General features: G+C 37.3%; 4 protein-coding genes across 6 annotated transcripts; 1 reads left to right on the top strand and 3 right to left on the bottom strand.

The window, feature by feature from the left end:
• The first annotated feature begins 261 nt into the window (after positions 1-261).
• On the top strand, positions 262-2,486 carry LOC112163896. Its single transcript, XM_040505618.1, has 3 exons — positions 262-1,124; positions 1,341-1,883; positions 2,098-2,486. The coding sequence occupies exons 1-3, from the start codon at positions 285-287 to the stop codon at positions 2,197-2,199; spliced, it is 1,485 nt and encodes a 494-aa protein (XP_040361552.1). The 5' UTR covers positions 262-284; the 3' UTR covers positions 2,200-2,486.
• Positions 2,487-2,553: 67 nt separating this feature from the next.
• LOC112168174 lies at positions 2,554-5,381 on the bottom strand. The gene is made up of 2 exons (XM_024305293.2): positions 5,010-5,381; positions 2,554-3,900 (listed from the first exon to the last, which is right to left on the bottom strand). The coding sequence occupies exons 1-2, from the start codon at positions 5,227-5,229 to the stop codon at positions 3,317-3,319; spliced, it is 804 nt and encodes a 267-aa protein (XP_024161061.1). The 5' UTR covers positions 5,230-5,381; the 3' UTR covers positions 2,554-3,316.
• A 1,782-nt stretch (positions 5,382-7,163) lies between these two features.
• Positions 7,164-10,703, bottom strand: LOC112165364 (probable serine/threonine-protein kinase PBL5). 2 transcript variants are annotated; one of them, XM_024301853.2, is made up of 5 exons: positions 10,417-10,703; positions 9,201-9,472; positions 8,741-8,930; positions 8,225-8,616; positions 7,164-7,751 (listed from the first exon to the last, which is right to left on the bottom strand). In XM_024301853.2, exons 1-5 carry the CDS (start codon positions 10,520-10,522, stop codon positions 7,449-7,451), a joined length of 1,263 nt encoding a protein of 420 aa, XP_024157621.1. In that variant the 5' UTR covers positions 10,523-10,703; the 3' UTR covers positions 7,164-7,448. The 2 variants fall into 2 exon arrangements, with proteins under 2 accessions (XP_024157621.1, XP_040362949.1); XM_040507015.1 differs by lacking the exon at positions 10,417-10,703 and adding an exon at positions 9,897-9,960.
• A 9,582-nt stretch (positions 10,704-20,285) lies between these two features.
• On the bottom strand, positions 20,286-25,672 carry LOC112165363 (ruvB-like protein 1). Of its 2 annotated transcripts, XM_024301850.2 has the most exons (13): positions 25,566-25,672; positions 24,740-24,913; positions 24,024-24,212; positions 23,768-23,899; positions 23,473-23,622; positions 23,116-23,271; positions 22,455-22,589; positions 21,443-21,508; positions 21,258-21,364; positions 21,025-21,124; positions 20,754-20,845; positions 20,608-20,677; positions 20,286-20,524 (listed from the first exon to the last, which is right to left on the bottom strand). In XM_024301850.2, exons 2-13 carry the CDS (start codon positions 24,827-24,829, stop codon positions 20,435-20,437), a joined length of 1,377 nt encoding a protein of 458 aa, XP_024157618.1. In that variant the 5' UTR covers positions 24,830-24,913; positions 25,566-25,672; the 3' UTR covers positions 20,286-20,434. The 2 variants fall into 2 exon arrangements, with proteins under 2 accessions (XP_024157618.1, XP_024157620.1); XM_024301852.2 differs by lacking the exon at positions 25,566-25,672 and having other exon boundaries at positions 24,724-24,841.
• Positions 25,673-25,750: the final 78 nt, after the last annotated feature.

Below are 25,750 nucleotides of genomic sequence, written 5' to 3'. Positions count from 1 at the left end.
TAGCCGATCACTTCACAATAATCAAGGAAATGATGAGAAGGTGGCACTAGGCAGAGGTCAATCAAACTCTCCAAGTTCCTCGCATTCTACTTCGCTCATTCCACAACAAACTTTAAGGACACATGACGCAAACTCATTCTTCTCTCTCTCCCTTTGATCCGAACATTTTGAAGGCCAATTTCTGTTTCTATGCCACCTCCTTTCTTCCACCAAACAATTCTGAAATGGGCAGCAGCAACAAGTTTGAAGATTCCGATAAGAAATCGTCGCATACAGGCACCCAAATGATAGGTGTCAGAGCCACCATAACTTGGGTTTTCCTCATAATGTCAATGCTTTATGTTCTTTATTCTTCCAACCACCTCCTCCATTCTCAAGATTGTCGTACCCCTGTAAATGTCAATCATCTTCAGAGCGTCAAAAATGTCACTGCCAGTAATGATGTTAGTAGACTTGAGGAACAAGGCAAACAAAGAATAGCGCAAGAAGCCAAAGAAGTAGTGCCTTCACGTCCACAAAAATCTAGATTTGATACAGAATTGAAACACGTTGTGTTTGGGATTGCAGCCTCTTCAAAGTTGTGGGAGTGGAGGAAGGAATACATAAAAGTGTGGTGGAGGAAGGAGATGAGAGGGGTGGTTTGGTTGGACAAAAATGTGAGGACTCGGAGAAATGAGGTATTACCTGAGATTCGTATTTCTGGGGACACCAGAGGATTCAAGTACACAAATCGGCAAGGGGATAGATCAGCATTGAGGATTTCGAGGGTGGTTTCGGAAACGTTGAGGCTTGGATTGGAGGATGTGAGATGGTTTGTGATGGGGGATGATGACACAGTTTTCGTGGTGGATAATGTGTTGAGGATTCTTTCAAAATATGATCATACACAGTTTTATTACATAGGAAGCTCATCAGAGAGTCACATTCAGAACATATTTTTCTCGTATACCATGGCCTTTGGTGGAGGTGGATTCGCGATAAGTTATCCATTGGCAGTGCAACTCGAGAAGATGCAGGACCGGTGCATCCAACGATATCCGGCATTATATGGCAGTGATGATAGAATACAGGCTTGCATGGCAGAGCTAGGAGTTCCTCTTACCAAGGAAACTGGATTTCATCAGGTAAATGGTATAGCCATTTACTTTCTCATCAAGCATTTACTTGAGACATTGCCACATTTCCAATCACATTTTGATATGATAAGAAAATTGAGGAGCACTTTCTACATGAATTGCATCAACAGTTGCATTGTGTGATCCGCTAATGCAATCCATCTAGCATTAGTCTTCTTGGTATGCAAAATTAAGGTCATGTATCTGTTTCTTGTGATTGTGCAGTATGATGTGTATGGAAACCTACAAGGCCTTCTGAGTGCCCATCCTGTGGCTCCATTGGTATCTCTTCACCACCTTGATGTAGTTGACCCAGTATTCCCGCGCATGACCCGTGTCAGAGCACTTCACCATCTATTCCAGTCTGTAGAGCTCGACTCAGCTAGTATATTGCAACAATCAATCTGCTATGACAAAGATCATTACTGGTCCATCTCCATTTCATGGGGCTATGTAGTTCAAATCGTCAGGGGAGTCATCTCTCCAAGAGAACTAGAAACACCCTCAAGAACCTTTCTTAATTGGCACAGAAGAGCTGATTTCACAGCATATTCATTTAACACTAGGCCTGTGTACAAGGACCCTTGTGAGAAACCCTTCCTTTTCTATTTGAACACGAATCGCCTTCATCGAGATAGACAGAAAGTTTTCGGTTTCTATACGCGTGATAAATCTCCAGCTCCTCATTGCCGTTGGAAAATGGCCTCCCCAGACACGATTGATACCATCATTGTCTTGAAAAGGCCAGATCCTGTTCGTTGGGAAAAGGTAAGGTTTCAAAAGACATGAATGTTTTTTAACAAGACACCTAACTGAGACACTTGGATGAAACATTCTCACAGTTTCAATATAAGAAGTCTTCATTATATGTGAGTTATGAGACAGGAGAGTTCGTGGATCAAGGATGGGTTACCGATGTTCCTACGTGTATGTTGATTCTATTACTATCATGTTACTGACTGAAAGAAAACTTGTTTTGCAGTCGCCAAGGAGAGACTGCTGTAGAATGCTTCCATCAAAAAAGAAATCAACGATGTTTCTATGGGTTGACAATTGTCGAGAAGGTGAGATTAGTGAGTTGTAGAAGCAATAGGCAAGATTTCTTTGATCTATATTTGTACTTGTTTCCAACTTTCGGAGATTCTTAGGGCATATAGAAATGAAATTAGTGGAAAGTTTTGAATGGGAACAGAGTGCAGAAAGGAAAAGGTTTAGCTGTAGTTCTACAAGAAAAGTCCACAGAAGAAATTTTGGTCATACATATCATCAATCATCGAAGAAGAGATCTAGAATAGGAAATTTTATTGCTGTTACTGTCTATGTAAACTTGATATATCAAAGCACATCATTCACTGTTGTTATCTCCGTAAATTTTAGCTACTGCTTAGTTTGCTAGCACAAGGTCACATCATCTATCCACATCTTAATCTCCTTTTTTTTTTTTTTTTTTTTTTTTTTTTTTTTTTTCATTATTTTTTTGAATAAGGGATTAGGCGATATTAGCTCCTCGGAGGCAAACGATGTAGGGAACAAGTCCCACCCTCAATCCCGAAGGAGAGGGGTTTGCCACACTCTGGGAACCCACCGCCCGTCCCCCTATTATTATTTCATTAATAACATAAAAAAGAAAATACAACCTAAAGAAGGGGGGACATAAACCTTACCCCAAAAGCTAGAAAGAAAGTCAAAAGGAAGTGAAAAGATTGAAGCAGAATCTCAAATTTACCCAACTTCCAACTATTAAAACAAGCCCAACACCAACCCATGCAAGAAAGAGAGTTAAACATGGCGAAGGTAAGGGAATCCCAAATCATCCATAAGAAGATAAGGAGATATAGTAGGAGGGGGAGAAACATGCCATACCAAGGATGGAGAAAGTAAGCCCATGTTTGTCATTCTATCAGCCACCGTATTTCCTTCCCGAAGAATATGGGAACAATGAAAGGTCATTGCTCTAATACGTGCTAAGCAAGTAAGCCATGCAATTCGTAGCGGCCAAGGTGGAACAAAAGATGAGGATTTGATTGTTTCTCATGAATCACAGACAGCCTTAGATTGTTTGCACCTACTTAGTTGACTTTTGGGCTCTGTCATCTCAATCCCAAATACAAGATTCACAGAAATAGATTCCTTAAAAGCTATTTTGTTACTGAAATGGAAACAAAACTTTTTCTTCAGTCACTTTTACTCACCAGTGAAGTTCAGTGACATTCTCTGAGATTCTGAGAAGCTGAACTCATGGCCTCAACTCCAGTGACATTGTTGGCTGTGAGATTCTGAGTTCGCTTACTCACCAGTTGAGCTTCAGTGACATTATTGTCTGTGAGATTCCGAGTTCGCTTCCGCACCAGTTGAATTTCAGTGACATTGTGGGATGTAAGATTCTGAGTTCGCGTACTCACCAGTTGACGTTTAGTGACCATGTGGGCTGTGAGATTCTGAGTTCGCTTACTCACCAGTTGAATTTCAGTAACATTGTTGGCTGCAAGATTCTGAGTTGGCTTATTCACCAGCTGAGCTTCAGTGACATTTTTGACCGAGAGATTCTGAGTTCGGTTACTCACCAGCTGAGCTTCAGTGGCATTGTTGACTGCGAAATTTTGAGGAGCCGTATTCACCAGCTGAACCTCAGTTACATTGGTGACTGTAAAATTCTGAGCCAAGGCGAATGGTGACATTGCCTCAGCTGCCAGGAATGCGATACCAATTCGAGTGTTGTTGAGAAGGAGTGGTATATCAGTTTCACGTATTGCAGCAATTCTTCCATCTATTCTCACGACTTTTACTGTTTGCAAACAAAGACAACACAGAGAAGTAACACATTAAGACTTAAATTGACTTGCAAGAAAAACGAAGTTTCAAAACTATTCCAACTTCATGTCTAAAAGTGAAGCTCAGCTACCAGACAATAGAGTAAAAAGAAAATAAAAAATAAAAGCATTAGGTTAGAGAAGGAATTGAAGGGGCAGCTCATAAATCAAAAGATCAATTTTTTCAATGGCAAAAGTGTCCAATTTATACAATCATAAACTCATAAATCACATACCAAAGAGCCATTTCCCAAAAAAAATCAGAGCAAGGACTCAGTTTCCCCTCCCAATAAACAAATAAACAGATACTAGTCATCTTCCCAAATTGTAATTACTTTCACAAACAGAATGAACAGGAAATCAAAACAGCAATGACCAGAAAACATAGAAGAAAAGTGAAGACCAACTACTGGACAATAGAATCAAAAGAAAATCACTAGAAAAACATCAAGGATACCTTTTAAAGATTAATTGCTTATCAAAGAAAGAAAAAAAAACATAGTCTGTACTTTGTAATACTATAGCCTCATAGACCATATAGTACCGCATCTTTCCCAAAGAATCGAAGCAGCAACTGTGATTTTATTCCAAGAAACTGAATGAACCAGAAATCCAATCACGCAATCCTCAAAAAATAGAAACCCAATCAATCAAAACAAGAAAAGAAAGACAAGCATGTCCAGTTTTGTAATGACTCAAACTTCTCCCTCAAGCAAATAAACCCAATAGAGGTGAAATATTGTGCACCAAGAAACAAAATATCACAGGAAAATGGTCGAACAGATTGAACCCATTTTCCAAAACACCAATTTACTTCAACAAAAAAGAACCAAAATGCAATCAAAGCAACCAATCATCAAGAACAGAAAAAACCCACCAAGCAAATAACCCAAAAGAATCGAAACATTGTGCTCCAAGAAGCAAACTTTAACAGCTTAATAGTCTAACGGGTGCTACAAATTTCCGATAACCCCAATTCTGAATCAAAAAAACAGATTGAACACGAAATCAAAGAACCCAATCATCAAGAAACAGAAAAACCCATCAAAGAAATCAAGAAAACCCAAAAAGATGAAAACTTTACCTGTGAAAGAGAACCACCAGAGGACGAAGATGCAGAAGAGCACAACCCAAGGAATAGCGTGGACCCACTTCTCCGACGAGCGCCATTTCTTTCCGGTGATGCCACGTGTCTCGTAGGGGAGGAGGCTGTCTGGGTCGACGCCGTCGTCGTCGGCGATATCCATGACGTGTTCTTCCGGCACTCGGTCCAAGTAAGGCACATATCTCTGCCGCTTACACATTTTTGGATTTGGGGGGTTTTGGAAATTGTGATTCTACTCTCAACCAAGCTTAGCTTTTTCTGTGTTTCAACTTTCTAAAAGGGTTTATGATTTGGGGTCTCTCTAGTTAGTTAGTTTGTTGGCCTTCTATAACTACTTTTTTGGCGCCAAAGTTTTCATTGAGTGCGACGCACGTGAGCCTAGAGACTGCTCTGGGTTTGATGAATCAGGCTGGACTAGCCCAACTCAAATAGTAAATGAAAAAGCAAAACGTGGCCTTTGGGCATTGAGCTTCTGGTCGGGCGTTAAACCGGGCTCATTGAACAACTGTGAAGCCCAATCAATGCCTGCCAAACATCTTGCGGTTGGGATTTGGATTTGGGCATTTCGAGTTCGCAATCATGTTCACATGATCAGTAATTGACTAAGAAAATTACGCTCAATCACTCTTGTTCACATGTAAATCCAACGGTGGAAGGATATACTTTGAAAGTGATTTGTTTTGTTTTTCACCTTAGGATGTAAATCTAAGGATAATTGAGTACAATTTTCTTGGTCATTGACTGACCAGGTGAACACTATTGTTCGAGTTCGTGTTTGCTGTCGATCGGACTCTGTTTGAAAGTATTTTGGGCCTAATTTATTTGAAAATCGGCCCAAATTGGAGAAATGTAAGCTCTAATGATGAGAATTACTGAGCATATAAATTTACTGCACTTGAAATTTGAATTTGTTGCCCACCTTGGTGGTATAGGTAATAGGTGTGTTACCATCCCGTTACATAATACACGAAGCCCTTTAGTGGTCACATGCCCACATAAATCAAACAGGTGGCAAATTCAAATCTGAAGCGCAATATATATTGAAACCCCCAATAGTTCACGGAACTTGCCTTCATCCCCAATTTCTATTGCCTAGTCGTTTTCACTTGGAGTCATCGCACCCTAAAATCCATTAGTCTAGCACAAGGCACGCGTGAAGCTCAATAACCACATACGGTTCTAGACTCCATGAGCAAATTGAAGACTCAATTACTCTTATGTCATCAATTTGGTACCCACCTCCCTATAGTAAAGCCTAAAAACAGGCCATGCACAAAGCCCACAGTGCCAACCTTTCCTGTGGCTCTCAATGACCAGCAAAGCAATAATGAACTGCCTTTCGGACTACCCTGGTTTAAGACAAACTTTAATGGAGGAACAAACACCAATAACCATCAAGTTTGAAACGGAATTTAAAGTTCCTAGTTCCAATACACTCTCTCTTTCATCTTTTCTTCATCACGTCCTTATCCCCAAATTCTGCCAAACTCGCAGCAAAAGGAGCATAATCATGTTTTTAACCCCTATTAAGTTGTGTTCTACCCAAGTTCGATTCTCACATTTTCTAATCCTCGTTCTGTAATTCAAACATGACAAGGAATTTCGGGTCATATGAAGTTGGAGATGAGTGAGACCTATGAAGTACAGTACCACATCAAATCCAATTGTTCAAGTAAACGTATTTCTTGCATGGTACTCCATTGAACTGAAGTTGCTTCAACATCATTCATAACTGTTCAGAATCATGGCTCTATAGCATAATGAATTTATACCAAAAATGTATATCAGCAGAATCAACATCCTACTCTATGTACTTGAGGAGCTTTAATTTATACACTAGCGTTCGGAGATGCTTGGGATTTTAGCAGCCCTCCAATTTACCAAGTTTACACATTTACAACTCATTCAGTAGAACCTCCAGGTTCCCTCCTCGCCTCAAAACTCACCATGATGCATGTTTTCACATTCCATCCAGCAATGATATTCCACATTACCTGCATGGCGAGACGAGGTAGATACATTTCCAATTTGTTTTTAGGAAAAAGCTTACGCAAAGGAAGAGCTGTGGTTCTGCAGTTACTTTGCTAGACAAAAAGGAAAAAAAATATACGTGTAGCAAGGGAAGTAAAAACGAAGACGGCAAAAGAATGTAAGTAACTGTATAGAAATTAAGGCTGACTAATATATTCTCAAAAGTTCCTACAAGGACAGATCTTACATACAAGACATCAAGAACATCGGCTCACATGTACACGGCGGGGGAGAAGAGAGAAGAGCAGAAATTCTCTGTATGTGAATATTGAGAATGGCAGCAGTACCTGTTATCTTCTGTGATGCAAAAATTGATAACTAGGCACAACATCTCTAAAAGACCACAAAATGGTATCGACTGCTTTATTCTTAATTTTATCCCCCAGCTTAGTCTCTCTCTGGCCCATTACCCGCATTCCTACTCATATTATCATCTTTTCTCACTCTAGGAGAAGATGGACTCCTTCTGGAGCTTTGTACTGGATGCAATTGGGGGTCATATTTCTGGGAAGCAAGGTAATTTAGTGCTGTCACTATATCGGTTATGACAGGCCGCATATTAGGCTGCTCCTGAACGCACATCGCAGCAATAGCAAGAGCTTGGTATAATCCCCTGACAGGATACTGACCCTGGAGCAACGGATCCACCATCTGTGAGAATTTCTTCCGGTCTTTGAACAAGGGTCTTGCCTGAAAAATAAATAAATAAGTAAATAAAATTGTAGTTAAGCATTCAAAAACACAATCGAGAACTGAAAACAACAATCATAACAAATTCAAGCAAATACAGGATTGCACATTGTTTACATAATTACATGCCATACAACCACTAATTCAAAGAAGTTTGACAAAGGTATAAAAGTACCACTTTTGAAATTCCAACATATTCAAGTTCATTTTGGATTTCACATAACAACGGAAGACAACCTACATCAATCAGTTTACGTAGGATACAAAGGTTAATCACAATTGGAAAAACCATCATACAAGACAGCAGGGAAAGAGAAAATCAAAAGGCTCTAGAACAAGTGACTAACAAAGCAATGATCAGGAAAAAAAAAAAACATTTCTGATACTAATTGGAATAAGGAGCCAGCAAATACAACGATAATAATATCATACGTGCTAGAGAAGAAAAAAATGAAACAGTATAATCATCTTACCCATGCTACGAGGTTTTGCTCCCTGAGAGGTCTTGTGCCATCAATAGCTTTTCGGCCTGTAATAAGCTCCAAAAGAACCACCCCGAAGCTATAAACATCTGATTTAAAAGTCAGCTGACCTGTCATTGCATAATCTGGTGCACAGTACCCATATGTTCCCATAACCCTAGTTGAAACATGAGTCTTATCTCCACTCGGACCTACTTTGGCCAAGCCAAAATCAGATAGCTTTGGATGATAATCCTCACCAAGCAAAATGTTTGAGCATTTCAGGTCGCGATATATGATAGCAGGCTGCATTTTCTCATGCAGATACTCTAAACCTCTTGCTGCACCAGCTGCGATCTTCATTCTTGTATTCCAATCCAGAACATTCCTGCCAGCTTGAAGATCTGTAAGAGTTAAAAAAAAGTCAGATTCACTTCACATTCATGTCATAATATGGTACAAATGGCACAGAAGATTAAAGCTAAACCTTCATACAACTCTAAATTTCAAGTGAAGGGAGTTGCATACCATGCAAATGGTTTTCCAAAGATCCAAATGGCATATATTCATAAACCAATAGCCTTTGATCCCCCTCAGCACAAAAGCCAATCAATTTGACAAGATTCTGATGATCTGCCAAACCTAGCGTCAATACTTCAACAACAAATTCCCTGATCCCTTGGCAACCATTGCGATCAAGCTGCTTGATAGCAACAACCTACACACACAGACAAAAATAATAATAATAATAATAATAATAACAAAATCAGCTCTGAGCTTACGATACATATGATTAATCTAATAGTTCTCAAATTTAAACTCAAGGAACAAATCCTAGGAAATTGAGAGAAAAAGTATCTAAATTGGCATACAAACATTCTAATAGCACTCAGTTAAGTGATCGAATTCAAAGCTCAACATAAAGCTGCCATTGGCATGACGAGTTGTATTAATGATAAGACTTTACATTCAGATAAACACAACCAACCTGGTTAGTTTTCTCTAAGTGGCCCTTGTAAACTTTGCCGAATCCTCCTTCACCTATAAAGCAGTCAGGACTGAAGTTTTGGGTTGCTACTTCCATTTCCTCCAACGTAAATGCCTGTGGCCGCCTGCCATTAGTCTTTCCATCCTTAGAAACCTCCTCGTTTATGTTCAACTCCTTTACATCGATTGATAACTGGTCAACCTTAGAGACCTCCTCCTTTTTTACACCCAATTCCCTTTTTACATTCCCCTCTGAATTCACTTTTGAAGTATCTAAAATACATGTACAAAATGTGAGCAAGGAAATGACAGAAGGCCAAGCAAAAAGACAAATTACAGCACATGGTGAGTAAAATCCAAAACCAAATCTTGATTAATTCACTCACAATGGGATTGAAAAGACCAGAGTCGTTAGAATTGAAATGCAACCCAAGAATACAAAATGACAAAATTCAGAACAAACAAAATGAATGAGTATCATACTTCAAACCAAACCAAATAAATTTGGAGTTATATCAGAAACTAACAAATATTGACAGAAACCCAAATCAATAAACAGGATGAAAGCTTTGTAAAATACTGTTAGCATCAGTTCACAAAGACCAAAACACATAAATTTGCTATTACATGAGAAAATATCAAATTTTTCACACAAGCACAGATCAATAAAAGGGAAAAAACATTTTATAAATATTACCGAGACCGGTTTCACCAAATAAAGACTTTGCCTTCTTTGCCTTTGACATTAACCTATTCAGTCAAAAAGAGAGCCGAAATAGCAAAAATAATGTCAAAGAAAATAGATGGGACAGAGCCTTGAATTCAAACCTAGAACAATCCTAACCAATCAAAAATCAGTGACTCTAATTCAACAAAACAGAATGAAAAGCAGGAAACCGAAAACCCAGATAAAAGAACTGAAACTTGATCGCCTTTAATTTAGAGACGAAAGGAAGAAATTTTCTTCTGACTTAAACCCAGGTGATAACTAACACCCAAAACAATTCCCAGATTATATATATATATATATATATTTTACTGAAATGATTGAAATAAAAATATAAAACAAACTGGGACAAATGCAAAAGATAATCATCACAAAAAATAACCGAAAAGACAATATGAAATGAAAACCCAGAATCAATCATCTACAGAACAGAGTTTATCTCAATGACCCATAATTCAAAATCAAACAGAGTTTTGAAAAAAGAATTTACCTAGACGATTTGATTTGCTACCGTTGATGTGGGTGTTGTTGTTGTTGTTCTTATTGTTCCTCTCTTCTTCTTTTTTTGAATTTTTTTTACAGCAAAAGCAACTCATCGTTACCCTGTTTTTTCTTTGTTCTCTGGGTTTCACTCGTCTTCTCAGCTGTAAACGAAAACAGGAAGACGAAGAGAAACAGGAAGAAGAAGAAGAACAGAGCAAAACTCAGACAGAGGGAGAACAGAGAGAGAGAGAGAGAGAGGAGAGAACAAAAAACTCCCTCAAGACAAAAGAGTCTGTCACTCTTTTTATGACTTTTTTGTTATAATATTTATAATAGGGGTTAGTTTGTGATGAAAATCGACGGCAAAATTAATTCAATTTTGCACCAATCAAGTCACGCCACCCTCATACATGGAGGGAGGGTTTTGTAATATACAACTTTACATCATTGGTATAGAAAGTCGCATCACATTTTCTAACCACATCTCGCACGTCAGTAAGTTTCGCCTTTAGCTCTACCAGAGAAACGTAATCGGCAACATGATCAATAAAACCGCATTTAAAATATTGTTATTTAGAAATTGATATAATGTTTTCGATACAAAAGAATTTGTATTTATGGTTAGAATCAGAAAAATCGATAACGTATATATAGGCTAGTCTGGCAACCATGTCTTTTAATAAATTCGTTGACTCTGGCAACGTCAATTTATTCTTAGAAAAAAACACAAAAGTGATTCGCTCTATTTTTCAAAGTGTAATCTATTATGACGTAAATTTTAGCCAATTAACAGTAGTGAAACTCACATTTAGCATGTATTAAAATTTTGAAGTAGTCAGATATCCAGCTCATATGCACTACTTGGATAGCAAAAAAGGGTAGTGATAACAACATTTGCAAAAACTCGTAGCAGAATATTTTGCATAAGGCATTCTTGTGAATGATATTACTCCAAAACTTAATCAGGTAAGAACATCCAAGAGACAATAATGCTTGAAACTCTAAATCTGTAAGGTAAATTATGTGAATGATTGACGTGTCTGTCTTGCATATTTCCCCAAAGATAAACTTTCCAGGTTATGAGATGGAAATTATTCTATGCACCGACGGTGTAAATGACCCAACCCTTATAAAATAATCTCAACCCTTGATATTTATTATCAACTTTATTTTTAATAAACAAAAAGTGTATTTAATACAATCTAACCATTCATTTATGTTGGTGCAAGTGCACGGCGGTGCTCTGAATAATCTCTCGTTATGAGATCCGTATCTCCCTTAGTTTTATTTGTTGTTCAATAGCCCGAAATGGAAATTTTACTGGACGCGGTGAATTTACCACATACTGGCATTTAAAGCACGGTATTTTTGTTTTGTCGTTTACGTGTTCCCACTATTCCCGGACACGCGGCAGGTCGTGATTGGCGCTCCTGATTTATCAGCGAGCTGGTTCGCAACAAATCTTTGTCTCGTTCGTAGTCTTCTTCTGCTGCCAAATATCTCTCTTTGCGTCAGCTACCCGCAGGTGACGCAGACATTGAGGACCGAGGCCCCTTCAGCCGTTAGATCTCCAATAAAAATTGCTCGATCCTCGCCAACTGGTGGCGCGGGTCCCACTCGATGATTTCACTTCTCTGACGTACGCGTTTTACCCCTGAATAGTTAAATTTAATTTTATTATTATTATTTTTTGGCTGTAAATTTAAAAAAAAAAAAAAAGTGGAAAGGATCCGACGCGCTTGCTGGCCTTCAATGCACATTCCTGAAAAAGGAAACCAAAATAGTAAATTTGCAGGTCGGCGAATGATGGCCTGACACGCGTCCTGCACGCAAGGGATAGTGGGGCCACTGTACTTACCGTGTGGGTTTAAACCGACATGCTGGTGGGTGATAGTAATTGTGGTTGGTTCGAAAATTGGAAGTTTCGAAACGTTTATTTTGTATTTATTGCAATCATTGAAACTCATAATCCATGTGTAACGATTAACGAATGAAATAATCACCTCATAATGTCGATAATTTACTAGTTAGAACTTCGAAGTGAGAACAGATGATATTAACAAACAATAGTTTCTCCATTTTTTTGGGCATAGAATAATTTTCAAAATAATTGTCTTGCAGTACTCTTGCCATGTAGTTTCGTCCCTCACTAGCCGAGTTATGGTCTCTTCTTAAAAAAAGTCACTAATCGAGCTCTGTCATTCGTTTGAGGTGTAGAATTTAGCTCACTATGTTACAGTATATAATCATCGTTTGGTTGTTAATTAATTATGACAATCATTACTAAACTAATAATATATATATATATATATTGATTATCTCTCTAAATATTTTGATTTTCGAGTAGTTTTTGCATCAAGACAAGCACAGGGAGAGATGTAGACATGCTTAGCTAATAGGGAACACATTTCCTATTATATGTTTGATCAACAGAAAACCTGACTTGATAAAGCCACTTGCTTTACTTTAAATAACATGTGAAAAATGACGAGGTAACCAATAATTTTGACAATACTTTTTATTCTAAATGATTGTGGTAGTAATTAGTAAGTAATAACACTATCAAATTACTATTTTGAATCCTCTTAATAAATTCATTCCATATGAACCATTAGAAGTTTCTATTGTTGTGATCTCTCGAGGCTGACCACGGTACATGTGAACGAGTACGTGCGAAGTTTCATGCACTAAATTATGATATAGTACGTTGATATCACAATATCTGAAAAATAAGCCTAATTGGCACTCAGTAAATTCTTGAAGACAAAAAATGTCACTTCAAGTTTGTAAACTCACTCCATTTTTTTGTTTGGACATGTTGTAGAATTTTGACTGCATTTAATACATAGAACCTTTTTGCCTTCACGTGCTAAACAGATATTCTTATATAATTCAATGGAAAAAATGATGGATTCGTAGAGAAATTAAGGGTAGGAGGAAACTAACCTATTTCTCAAAAACGAGTGTAAGTTTTTTTTTTTTTTTTTAGAAAGAAAAGACGACAAATTATATTAAATGATAACAAAGGTTACATTAAATGATAACAGAGGTTACATGAAGCGATGTAAAAGCATCGAAAGAAAGCAATAAAACATAACGAGAGGCACAAACGCATCCATAATAAAGAAAAAACAATAAATGATAATAAGATGCATAGACGCATCTAGAATGAAAGGTAACAAGGATGTGACTTGATGTCGAACGACATCGCTGCACTGCATATGTTACGAAAACAGTGTAAATGTAATAGTAACCGTAACCGTAACCGGCGAAATGATCACCTAGGAGAGGTGATTCACTCACCAGGAGTTCGAAAGTAACCGAGGGTGTCAGAAACTCGAAAATTAGCAAACGAAGTCCTAAGAACCAGAACCAATACTAGATCAATATGAGCAGTTGTCTCGGATCCAAGATCCGTATTTATAAGCGACCAGGATCCCAAAACCGGATCCAAATTCTGCCCGAGACCCAAATCAAGTCTGCAAAAGCAGTTTTGACAAAAGTCCAAACCCATGTGAATATGATTACGGCACCCAAACTCATGGGCACCATAAAGTCATCTCCATTCTCGACACCCCAATGCCTGCGCACCCAAACACCACTGATCAGAGCCGCCGCGCCGTTATCTCCGCCTGAATCAATCCGGGGCTCCCTCAAAGCTTGAAGGAAGAGAGCAATAGATGTGCTCATATTTTCCTATATTTCTTTGCCTCTTAATCTTGGTTTTTATGTTTAGTTTTCCTTATTTATGATTCATTTACATCTTCTAGTGTTTTTGTAGGTTTGTTCCATAGAAAGAAGAAAAGAAGCCAAAATGAGCTAAGTAGGATTGAAAGGCAATGTGCAATCTGAGACTGGGAATCTGCATGTGCATAACATCCAACTTCGCCGAATTACTGGGAGTTACCCAGATCGAATTAGATAATGAGCCTTATATCATTGGAAAGCTACGGATGTTTACTTTTTGTAGAATTTTATGGATCTCAATTTCGATACTTCTAGAGAAAGTTATGATTATTTGAGTAAAGATTGGTCGGACAGGAAATCTGCTCAGGAATTTACGACCATTCGTGGAGAACTCAAGTTCCGTGGCACAAAATCGTCAATCCTAATGTTTCAAGGAAGTTAATTCAGATGAGGCTTCAATGATGAACGTATTCCTACTTCTACAAGAGATATTTCAAGGTTTTCCCATTCCAAATGAAGAAATGAATATAAACCCAAGTTTTACAAGGAAACATGAAGCCAAAGATGAGCAGAAATCTTCCCTATATAAGGGAGCACGAATTTCACATAAGGAGAGAGTCTCGGGAGCACAATGTAGATGCCTAAGAAGCGGAGACGACTCATCCATCTTCCTTTTCTTTTCCCCTTCCATTCTTTTTATGTTTTTCCTATGTTTTATTTAAATATATTTTGCTAAACCTTTCTCTAGGGTTAAGATGATGCCCTATCATGATTGTTTATGTACTTTGATGTTATATTGATGGATTTATAGTTTCTTTATGATGAATTCTTAGTCACTATTTGAATTGATGCTTTATGTTTAAGTTCTTTGATTGATCACCTTAGGGCTTTGCATCTAGTAATTAGAAGATGAAATTGAGGCGTACCTGCAACATAATTCAATATTAGTTTCTTGTGATTAAGAGTTGTGAATTACATTATTGTCGTATATGAAGTAATGGTTTGCATGATTATCTTGTTTTCTAGTACGTAATGAGTCCTATGTGTTAAATTTATGCCGTACCTGGATAAATTGCATGTTAGGATATACGACCTCTGCCGTATCTAGAGAGAATCATACACTTAAGGAAAACTATGGTCTAAGTGCCGTACCTAGACTTAGATACGGGAATTGTCATCAAAAGAAAAAAAAATTCTGTCAATTGCATCGAAACATAAATAGGATTGTTAGTGGTTGATTCTGAAACCCTAAGTTTTATCATTATTTGTTTCTTTCTTTAATTTTCACATTATTTGTTTATTCAAAAATCTAAAAACAATATCTTCTTTCTCTTCATTGTGTTTTTGTGTTCATAGTTTGGATTAATTAGGTTAGAATTTAAATTGATTATCAATCCTCAGTTGGAACGACCTCGTACTTGCACATTATACTAACGACGATTCGTGCACTTGCGAGTTTTAATTAAAATTTAACAACAGCAATTCGGGGAAGGTATCCGCACAACAGACCTGGGAAGACTCTCAACGTCAATTGGATATGCAAATTCTGCTAGAATTGGCCCAAACGCATCTCCTCCAACCCTCGTCGAGAAAGACTTAACCATGGATCCATCTTCTCATGCCAGGCGGAATCGATCTCTCCTTTTACCGACTCGGTGACACCACCGCCTGATCGATCTGGTCTGGGCATGCCCCAAGCATCCAAGCACAAACCAACCCGACCCACCTCGCCAGATTTGAGACGCGCCCGCTGAGGCCTCGACGAACCACCGCATTGAGCCGCCATCCACGATGATAGATCAGCTATCACCCTCAACGCTGATCGAGCAGGCAAAGTGCACGCCGCCTCCTGCTCAGGTCACGACAGCAGCCGCATTGACATAGGATAAAGTGAGACGGAGGGGAGAACAGAGTCACCACTCCAAAGAGCCGACATCAGAGAAGGTGAGGGAATAAAACCCCATTGAAGAGGGAAGGTGCTGCAAAACCACGCCCAAGGGCGGCGGCCGCTCAACTCTAGCAGAGTACTGCTAGGTCTCATATAGGCTAATAAACTTCAAAAGGAGGAGACTTTAATTTGAAGCATTTGCACACATGAAGAGAAATTACACATTACCCATTGACTAAAACGAGTGTAAGTTGTGTAAACTTTTGTGCAAGTGGTAAATTGATATTTTGTTCGAAAGTGAATATGTAAGTTACATATCTATTCAGCCACAAAATAAAATATGAGGTGATTTATGATAACAACATCAAAAGAAATTGTGATAAAATTTCATATACGAATAAATAAGGACTAAATACTGTTTAGTCCTTGAACTTTTGACCATAAAACACTTTAGTCCCTGACCTTCTAATTTCACACGTTTATTCCCTGTACTTCAAAATTTCAGATCAATAGGTCCTTGCCGTCTAAAAGTGGCGGCGAAATGTCTATTATGCCCCCAGTTCTTTGTTTTTTAATAAATTTATTCCTTTCTTTTTTTTTATATTTATTCTTTTTTCTTTATTTTATTTATTCTTTTTATTCAAACAGAAAGAAAGAAAAGGGAAAAATAAATAAATAAATAAACAGAAAGGAAGAAAGGGGAAAAAAAATTCCTTTTCCAAAAATAAATAAATAATTAATTAAATAAAAAACAGAACTGAGGGCATAATAGACATTTCACCGCGACTTTTAGACGGCAAGGACCTATTGGTCTGAAATTTTGAAGTACATGGACTAAACGTGTGAAATTAGAAGGTCAGGGACTGAAGTGTTTTATGGTCAAAAGCTCAATGACTAAACAGTATTTAGTCCAATAAATAATTTCATTCATTATGAAAATGCACGTAAAATTTACTTATAATCTATTCGCACATGGATCAAGACAGAAACTTGGGACATTATTGAACTAATATATTCATTAAAGCCTAGCGTTTAGGGTGAAAGATCAACAAAGTGTTAGGCTAGTAATCTATAATATTTCCCCTCAACTTGAACAAAAGAAAAAGGAAGACGAAGAAGAAAGTGAAACCTAAAATAAGGGATGCAAAGGAAGACAATAAAGAGAGCACGAGGGAAATTCAAAGCCTAATGTATTTAAAAAAGTTACCTATGAGAGATTAAACCAGCAAATCCCAGTTTGTTCGATACGTGGTGGTCGGTGCATGTTATCTTTATGTGATGACTCGGCGGTGGTCGAGAAAGTCCACTATTTAGCCGGCGGTGGCCTTATATATTCGAAGGGAGATTTCGACACATGGAAGGCGGAGAACAACCAGGAAGATGAAGTTAGTGGTTTACAATCACCAAGGGACACCAGGCACTTAAAATATGGTGGTTTAGGGTTCAGAGAGACACTTGGTAAAAGAAGGTAGGTAGTTCGTGACTTCATCTGTAACCACAACTCTCCCAAAAAGATATAGAGTTGTGATGTGATCTTATATTCTTATAATATCAATTCATCGGTACGATCAAATTTCTTTATTTAAAGGGTTGTCATTTTTGAAAATAGAAATGAAACGTAAGATGACTAAGATCTTATTTGGTTTCTGCCTTCTGGCGAGAAGAGAGACGGAATCAAACGAAAAAAATAAATTAATCTCATATTTTGTTGATATTTTTTTAACATACAGTCATTTTCTTTTTGTTAGTTAGTATTTACTCGAGTCTAGATATAAAGAAAAAGTTTTTTTTTTCATCCCAAAACTGAAAAGTGAACGAAAAATTATATACTTCGAAGTTGGTTTAAATTCAAAAAGAGATAGAGAATATGGGTGAATTGAAATAGAGTAACAGTTCCGTCAATTGCGTAAGGAAAATTTTTTCTATGCATCAACGGTGCAAGTGAATCAACAGTGGGTCTCAGTTGTTGATATTCATAGACAACATTTTTTTTTAAATAACAAAAAGTTATACTTAAAATTATCGAACTGTCTATTCCTATTCCTGTTGGTGAAAGTATATGTCAGTACACTGAATACTCTCTCATTGAATAAAAGATGTCAAATTTATGACCAGAAAACATAGCCTAATGAAGGAAGTTATATGAACCCTAAGTTGGATTGGTCATACAAAATTGAGGAATTTTTTAAGAAGAGGAATACCACAAATAAGTCATTGTCGCGGGTTTAAGTTGTGGAATTAAGTAACAACACATTAAGCCGAAAGTTAATGGTTGGTGATCTCATACATATGCATGGATCTATGCTTAAAATTAACAACCCTTCCTAATAACAACATAACAAATTAAGCTTTGGCCTCAGTGAGATTGCACTATCTCACAAAATGCAGAGAGAAGTCAAAAATTATATTCACTTCTGAAAAAAAAACAGTTGTTGGAGGAAACCGACATCACCTAATTTCATATATGCCATTTTGACCAAGACCGTAATGACCATTTAGGAGACTAGTAGCCACCACTAATTTATGATTTAAGAAGCACCGACACCCCAAGTCAAATTCATGTTTTGCATATAAAACCTAGCGCACCGGCATGGAAAATCTAGTCTAGTCCACGACATGTGTAGTAAAAGACTTTTTTTTTTTTAGGTTGAGTCTGATTCTGCCATTAGCATTTTCACCTTCTGTTAATCGAAGAGTGTTGAACATTAATGCATACAGATTAGAGCTGCTCTATCAATATCGGCAGAAAATTAGAATGAGAAGCATGGCTAACTACTAAGTTGAAGAAATTATCACAATGTCTCAGTATAATTAATAGCAAATTATTCATTTATAAGATATATTCTTTTTTGTCACTTACTAACTGAGTTACTGATGTGAGATTATCCAATTATCAACAGTTGATGCCAGTTTGTTTTTTTTAATTTTTTATTATTACTATTATTTTAAATATCATTGTCTCTTACGATTTAGGTCTCCATCCCATGATGTGCATCCTTACTTTTGACACTCTTGCCAGATGATCGACTTGGTACTCTGAGTCTCTGAGAACCGAGAGAAGCATAATAAACACTCCCCATCTAATGCAGATTGAGCCAAAGTGTAGATATCCCAAAATCGAGATGGAGCGTCGACAACAGGATTTCCATGATTGACGTTAAACCCAGCGAAGCCGGAAGAAATAGCACCAAAACTAGTTGGCTATGGATCATGAATACAAGAAACAAGACGTTAAAAAATATCCCACGCCAATATCTATTATTATTTTTCATCTTTTTTTTACCACTCACGATTGATATCATTTTTCTGCTTTCTTTTTCACTTTTTATCAAAAGTGTGTTCACTACTGCTTGGCAGCTCGCAATGATTCCTTTCCTTGTTTGTTGAATCAATCTTCAAGTACATATTTATGAAATCATGACAAAACCCAATTGACAACATCCAAGAAAGTACTCAGATGGATAGGTGGGAAAATAATAATTAAAAAAAAAAACAAATATTGCTTCCCTCGCTTTAGCTTTAGGAGCTCTATAGTGGCGACTTTTTGAGCTTCAATTGCGCCTTCAACTTTTCTCCTTGGACAGCAGGCATAGTCCCAACTAGATTCGGACGCAGAGAAAATAAGTGGCTCTTGAACTTTTACTATTCAAATGCATAGTTATGTCAATTTTAGTACATTATCTAGACCTACATTAAACAAGCTCAACATTAATGCCCTCGCAACCAAATATTATTGATCTAGTGGTATTAATCTCTCATTTATAAGGGAGAGGTCATGATTTGATATGTAATAAAAAAAAAAACGAAACATTAATACATTGGCTTCTATTAAAAATTCCAAAGTGAAAATCTTCTTTAGGGACTTTATCACCTAACAACCCCCTTGTTGCATCCCCGTTTAAATAAAAATGTTTGATAGAGTTTGGAGTAGTGGTCTAGTGGGTAATGTTCAGTTCTAGTGACATTGCCCCTGGATCCTTTGGAAGTGTTAATACCCTGGCCTGACAGCCACACAGAGATTGAGCTGGGAGGCCTATTAGCATGGCAGCATTCCGCTGCTGGTAGTGATGAATACTTTGCTCAAGCTGCTGTAAGACGAAGCCATCACCCACAGCTTCAGTTTCGAGTTTTTGGAATTTTGGTATCTGATTCATCATGTTTTGCACGACTTGTAAACATCTGTTGCGGGCATAGATACAAATATCTCGTGTGCAATATCATTGATATTCAAGTATTGTTTTTTGCTACATGCTGTACTTAAAGGTCTCATTTTGCAGCGGATAAATCCCAATCAATGCATATGAGAAATTCATTCCAATCAATCACTTGAACTGATTTCCAGAAAAATTGTAAAACCATTTACTAAGGCATGGAAAAGAGAGTATTAACAATGTAGTAGTGCTTCAAAATCGAACTAAGGTATCCAGACACATTGCTCATAAATTAATGATCATGAAATGTATTTTTCCTGCTGCTCTTGAAGAACCTTTGCTGAAGACTTTGCATCCAGATATAGGGTAGCTACTTCTTCTAAATCCTCCTGTAGATGAGACAAATGATGTTTGTTAATGAAAATGATTGCAGAATTACATTTCAATCAGTGTTTCTAAAATTTATAGCTACCTTGCGGATGTTGTCTCTGCCATTCATTTTTGCCACAATGCTCGCAGGGGATAAGAGCTGAACTGCATGCCTGAGGAAATTATAAAGTTAAGCATACTGCGGAGGGAATGAGCTAAACTTAACAAATCCAACACTTTACACCAGACCTTAAAGACGTTCGCTGTCCTATCTCTCCAAGGTAAGCCAAACTCTCCTCATCTACTACCAGTTCCTCCACCTGTGCACGGGTTGCTAAGATCTGCTCAAGCAACAATCAATTGAGTAACAAGTAGTTTGAACTCAATAAACAAAAAAAAAAAAAAAACAAAACAAAAAAACAAAAAAAAATGATAAAAGAAGAATAGTTTTGTACTTGACAAGATGCTGGGGTAAAAAAGAAAAATCTCATACACAGCGAGCAATTAAAGTGATCTAGACCTTTATCATCTCTTCAGGACCATAAGTCTGTGTTCGGATAATCACCAACCGGTCCAACAAATCAACAGGTATTCCATGAGGACTAGCCATATCAGTCCCTCTGCACAGTAATACATCCATGTTCATAGAGCACAATGAAGGTTTCTAGGCAATACAGGTAGACAGGCATGCTAGATTTGCTTTTATTATAAGAAACGGGTTATTGCAAAATTCTTGACAATTAAGATTCATACCTCACGTTGCAAATTCCTCTATTTGTGGCAAATATTACTATTGGAGATAACGAGCTCTCTAAAGCACGATTCAAGTACGAGAAGCACTCCATATCCAGCATATGTACCTGTGAATCAAGATTTTAAAATTCAAATAATTTTGACAAATGTAATAGTTGTGTAAAGGACTTGGAAGGAGAATCAACCTCATCAATGAACAGAACTCCAGGAACAAGCTCTGCTACACCTTCATCAATATACCTGTTAACAACCTGTCATCAATCATACACTTCAATTAAATGACTTCTATTTTCTGGCTGATGAAATATTATTTGAAGGGGAACAAACCTGTAAAAGTGATGCAACTTAAGTAATTTTCTTTTACGGACAAATAAATGATTGTTTTAAATTATTACTTAGAACAATTTATTGCAAAACATTGAGCTCACTTACTGTATAAAGATCAAGGCCCACCTAAAGACTAGAAGAAGAAATGAAAATAGGAAATAACCAGAAAATAAAGTTCAAAGTTCTATATGCAATTGGGAACTAGAGACCAAAGTGAAATATGACTTGACAAAACCTCCTGTCATAAATAAATCACCCTGTCAAATGCACTATTGTTCTCCCCCCAAATAAAACCACATTCAGCAAATTGTCGCACCTGCCATGACACTAAACTATTCCCAGTTCCAAAATTTCCTTGCTAGACTGTCAACATCTCTACCCTGACAAATACATTAACAAATGAATGCCACAAGGAGGGGAGAAATCCTAGCCACCTAGTAGTGTAGCGAGCAATTCAACATATGCCTACTCAAAAATCATGGGGAACTAGAAATATTAGAAACTCAGGAAATACTTATAACTGTGTCATCAGTAACTGTGGCAGTTGGATTAAATTCAAGCATAGTTTGTGTCTTAATTCATATAGAGCATGTCAAGTTGAGAGTGAAATGAAATGGTAAAAGATTTCAAGGGAGTCAACTCTCAAAGCTTTGGGACTGAGCACAGCCTTAGATGGAATTAAGGGTGTAGTTACTGGAACTGACAGATGTCAAAGTCTTGGAAGTATTTTCAATTGACATCACAAAATCATTCAGGAGTTTATAGAAAAAAGCTGCAACAAGCTTTTCTCACTAGGAAAACTTATATTATGCTACCACAGAAAAGGCATTGAATTTGGTTCCCACTCCTCATACAATCACAAGTTTGTACCTTGTTTATTTCTTGTCGCAATTTGTCCGTAATTTCTGTTTTTCTTGGCTTCATCATCTGACCCATTAGAGATAATATGTCTTGCCCACCTTGAGGTCGAGCATTCGCAGCATCTAGATCGTGCAGAGTTACATCCTGTAAAAGAGTTACATAAGCCAGCCTGGATTCAACATGTACAGAGGAGAGGAACAATACAAATTGAATTCTGTTAACTGAAATTGAACCTAGTGAGAACATAAATAGAGTGTGAAGAAGAATTGGTCAGAACCATCAGTCTTCAGGGTTTAGGATGAGACGCACATACCAAGGGAATGTTAAGTGTCCATTTCAAAAAATTTATCATGCCAAAATTCATTAGTCATCATTACAGCCATCGAGTCCAATTACTCAATAAGCAAAATGTTTAGTATAAAACAGTAAAATTTTGACCATGTTTCACGAACACAAATTGTTATATTAATCAACTAAAGAAAAAATAAAAGCTTATTATTAAAAAAGACATTCATCACGGCATGATACATGTTCCTTTCAAAAAGGTCTAGCACCACAAGGCAAGTGGCTACTAGAAATTAACAACCCATCCAATGATATTATGATATAGTAGAATGCAATTCACATTACAGAGCATTTACAAAGAGAACACAGTTCACATTGAACCAACCTGCACAATCTCCTTCTTTTTGTGAACCTCTCCTTTTGGAAGTGGAACATACTCTTCTGCTTCAAGATCGAATTCCGTAGCAAATGCATCACTTCTGCCTACCCTTTTTACTGCCCCACTGTTTGCTTCAATATATATAACATCACCAACAGCAACCTGCATGTTGTATCACGAAAAGCATATAAAAGAAATAAGAAAAAGTAAAAAACTTCTACAAATGACACCAATATTCAAACAGCATAATATTTACCTACAATAGCTTCACAGAGAATTCAAAATAAGAAGTAAAAGACATGGTAAATGAGGCAAAACAATATCTTTCTATTGTACACAAAAATTGATATCAAAATAACTTACCTTTTCCTTAACCAATGCATCATAAATAGTGGGGTCCAACTTCAATTGCTTGGTTCCTTTGACAGTTTTTAACCCAATGATTACATGGCTAATGCTTTTACCATAGCCACCAGTAACACTCTCCGTTTCTTCTGGTGTTAGTTCTGTCACCTGAAATGTCACTATCAAAGCATCAAGAACTGTAACCAAGCAAATCAAATGTGAAAGTACATAAACAACAGTGGCGTCCAAATCACTTTGAAAAGGAATTACAGCAATCATTTACAAAGACAAGAGGATATGATTAGAGACTCGCCTCTCCTTCATAGACCTCTTTATTTTCCTTGATACGTAGACCAATAGCCCTTCTAAAATTTTCCATTAGAACCTCTGTTTTCTTAACTTCTGATGAATATACTTCAGACCCAACCATTGGGCAGAATGGAACCTACAAACAAAGACCATCAAACACTTAGAATCAGAACAAAAAGTTTATCCCCATGCCTATTCAAAAATCAATAAAGAATACCTTACAAAATAATCACAAATAATAAAAAAATTGTAAGAAATACCTTACTCCCAAGCTCCTGGGATATTCCAAGAGCCAACGCTGTCTTTCCAGTTCCAGGAGGTCCAGCCAGTAGAAGAGCCTTACCAGCCAACTTCTTCTGCCGTATCATATCAACAACAAGACCAGCAGCTTCTCTTGCCTCCCCCTGACCCACAAAGCCAGCAGCCCAAGCTGCTGCTCTTCCATTGGCCTGGAAAAGAATGATACCCAATAACCAACATAACATTGTCAGTGATTCAGGTGGAAACCTCTCTTAGGATAGAAAATTCATGAATTTTGTAAAGTTCGACCCACACTAATGTCTTGCATTTGCAATTTCCAGAACAAATTCATTAACCAGTTTACAGCACCTAAAAGAAGCAGTATAACTGAAATATTTTAATATGTTGGTTTTTTCCCAGCCACAAGTATATTTATTTTACTGAACTACCATCAACACAAGATAACCAAGTGATAAATGCCTTACTTTAAACACAAACACGCATCACACCAGGAGTGTGAGTAATTTCCAATATTCATGCATTTTAGAGTACTAATGTATGAACATCATAGGCAAACCAAGACGATCCAGTAACATACCAAACAGATCCTAAAACCCTAGACTGTAAAACCTAAACATTTTATAGCAGATAACGAAAGAACCTTGAGATAGTTTGAAATATGAAACTGATGGTATATTCAAGGGGAAAAAACATATTTACATAGAAAGAGAGAAACCTCAAGACCAAGGCCTTTGATGTGGGTGTGAGTAGCTATGCGCTGCTTCTTGGTAGTGGACTGAACCTCTTCTATTTTCACCTTGTCCATCTCTCCAACTCTTCTGGGTTTTGCCGAGAACTCCCAATACTGTTATGATATAAGGTTTTGCTTTTTAGTCAGTACGGCTGAACCCTGCAGAAAGACAATGGAGCTTGAAATACAGACATGGAGGTGGATAAAGTGACGCCACATAGAATATCTCCCGAACTAGGACATAAGTGAATACAATTAAAAACAGTTTCATTTTCAATTCCATTACCATCCTCCTTGAACCCTTGATGACAATTTGCCACTTCTACGGCTTTGTTCATTATGATGTAATGCCGATAACCAAAACATTCAGAGCTATTGTATTTAATTCGAAAAGCACAAGTATGTAAACTAATCTGACTCGGACTATAAAACTAAACCACTTAAAAAAGAGCTACCAAAAGAAATTATCAAGGAAAATTTAAAGACATTGCAACCGAAACAAGTGCCTTTTAAACAATACAAAACCAAACCCCTCAATTATGAACTGTATCGGTCATCATACAAGTCTCCAACTTTAGAAAGAACCCTGAATCATGAAAACAAAGACACAGAGCAAAACCATCATCCTAAATCCGCGAGTCATGAAAATGCCCTAAATCCCCAAAACGGTACACGACCAAGTAGAGAAAACATTACAAGCAGAAACCCTAGCTTTTACACAAAGAAGAGTAAAGTGAAATGTAAGAAACAGATGAGAGAGAGAGAGAGAGAGAGAGAGAGAGAGAGAGAGAGAGAGAGAGAGGAGGATTACCTTGGGAGAGCAGCAGCTTTTCTTGTTTAGAGAAAGGAGGAGCTTCGCTGGGAGTAGCAGGAGTAGGAGGGAAACGGGTCAAATTTTTGTAAATTTGGTAACCGGGTATTTTCACGGTTCGACCTGGTTCAACTTATAGTTCTTATAAATGCATAATTACCGAATTGTCCTCTCACTTTTCTCAT

Source organism: Rosa chinensis, chromosome 5, assembly GCF_002994745.2.
Source record: "Rosa chinensis cultivar Old Blush chromosome 5, RchiOBHm-V2, whole genome shotgun sequence".
Taxonomy (NCBI): domain Eukaryota; kingdom Viridiplantae; phylum Streptophyta; class Magnoliopsida; order Rosales; family Rosaceae; genus Rosa; species Rosa chinensis.
This window is presented reverse-complemented; position numbering and strand designations above follow the sequence as displayed.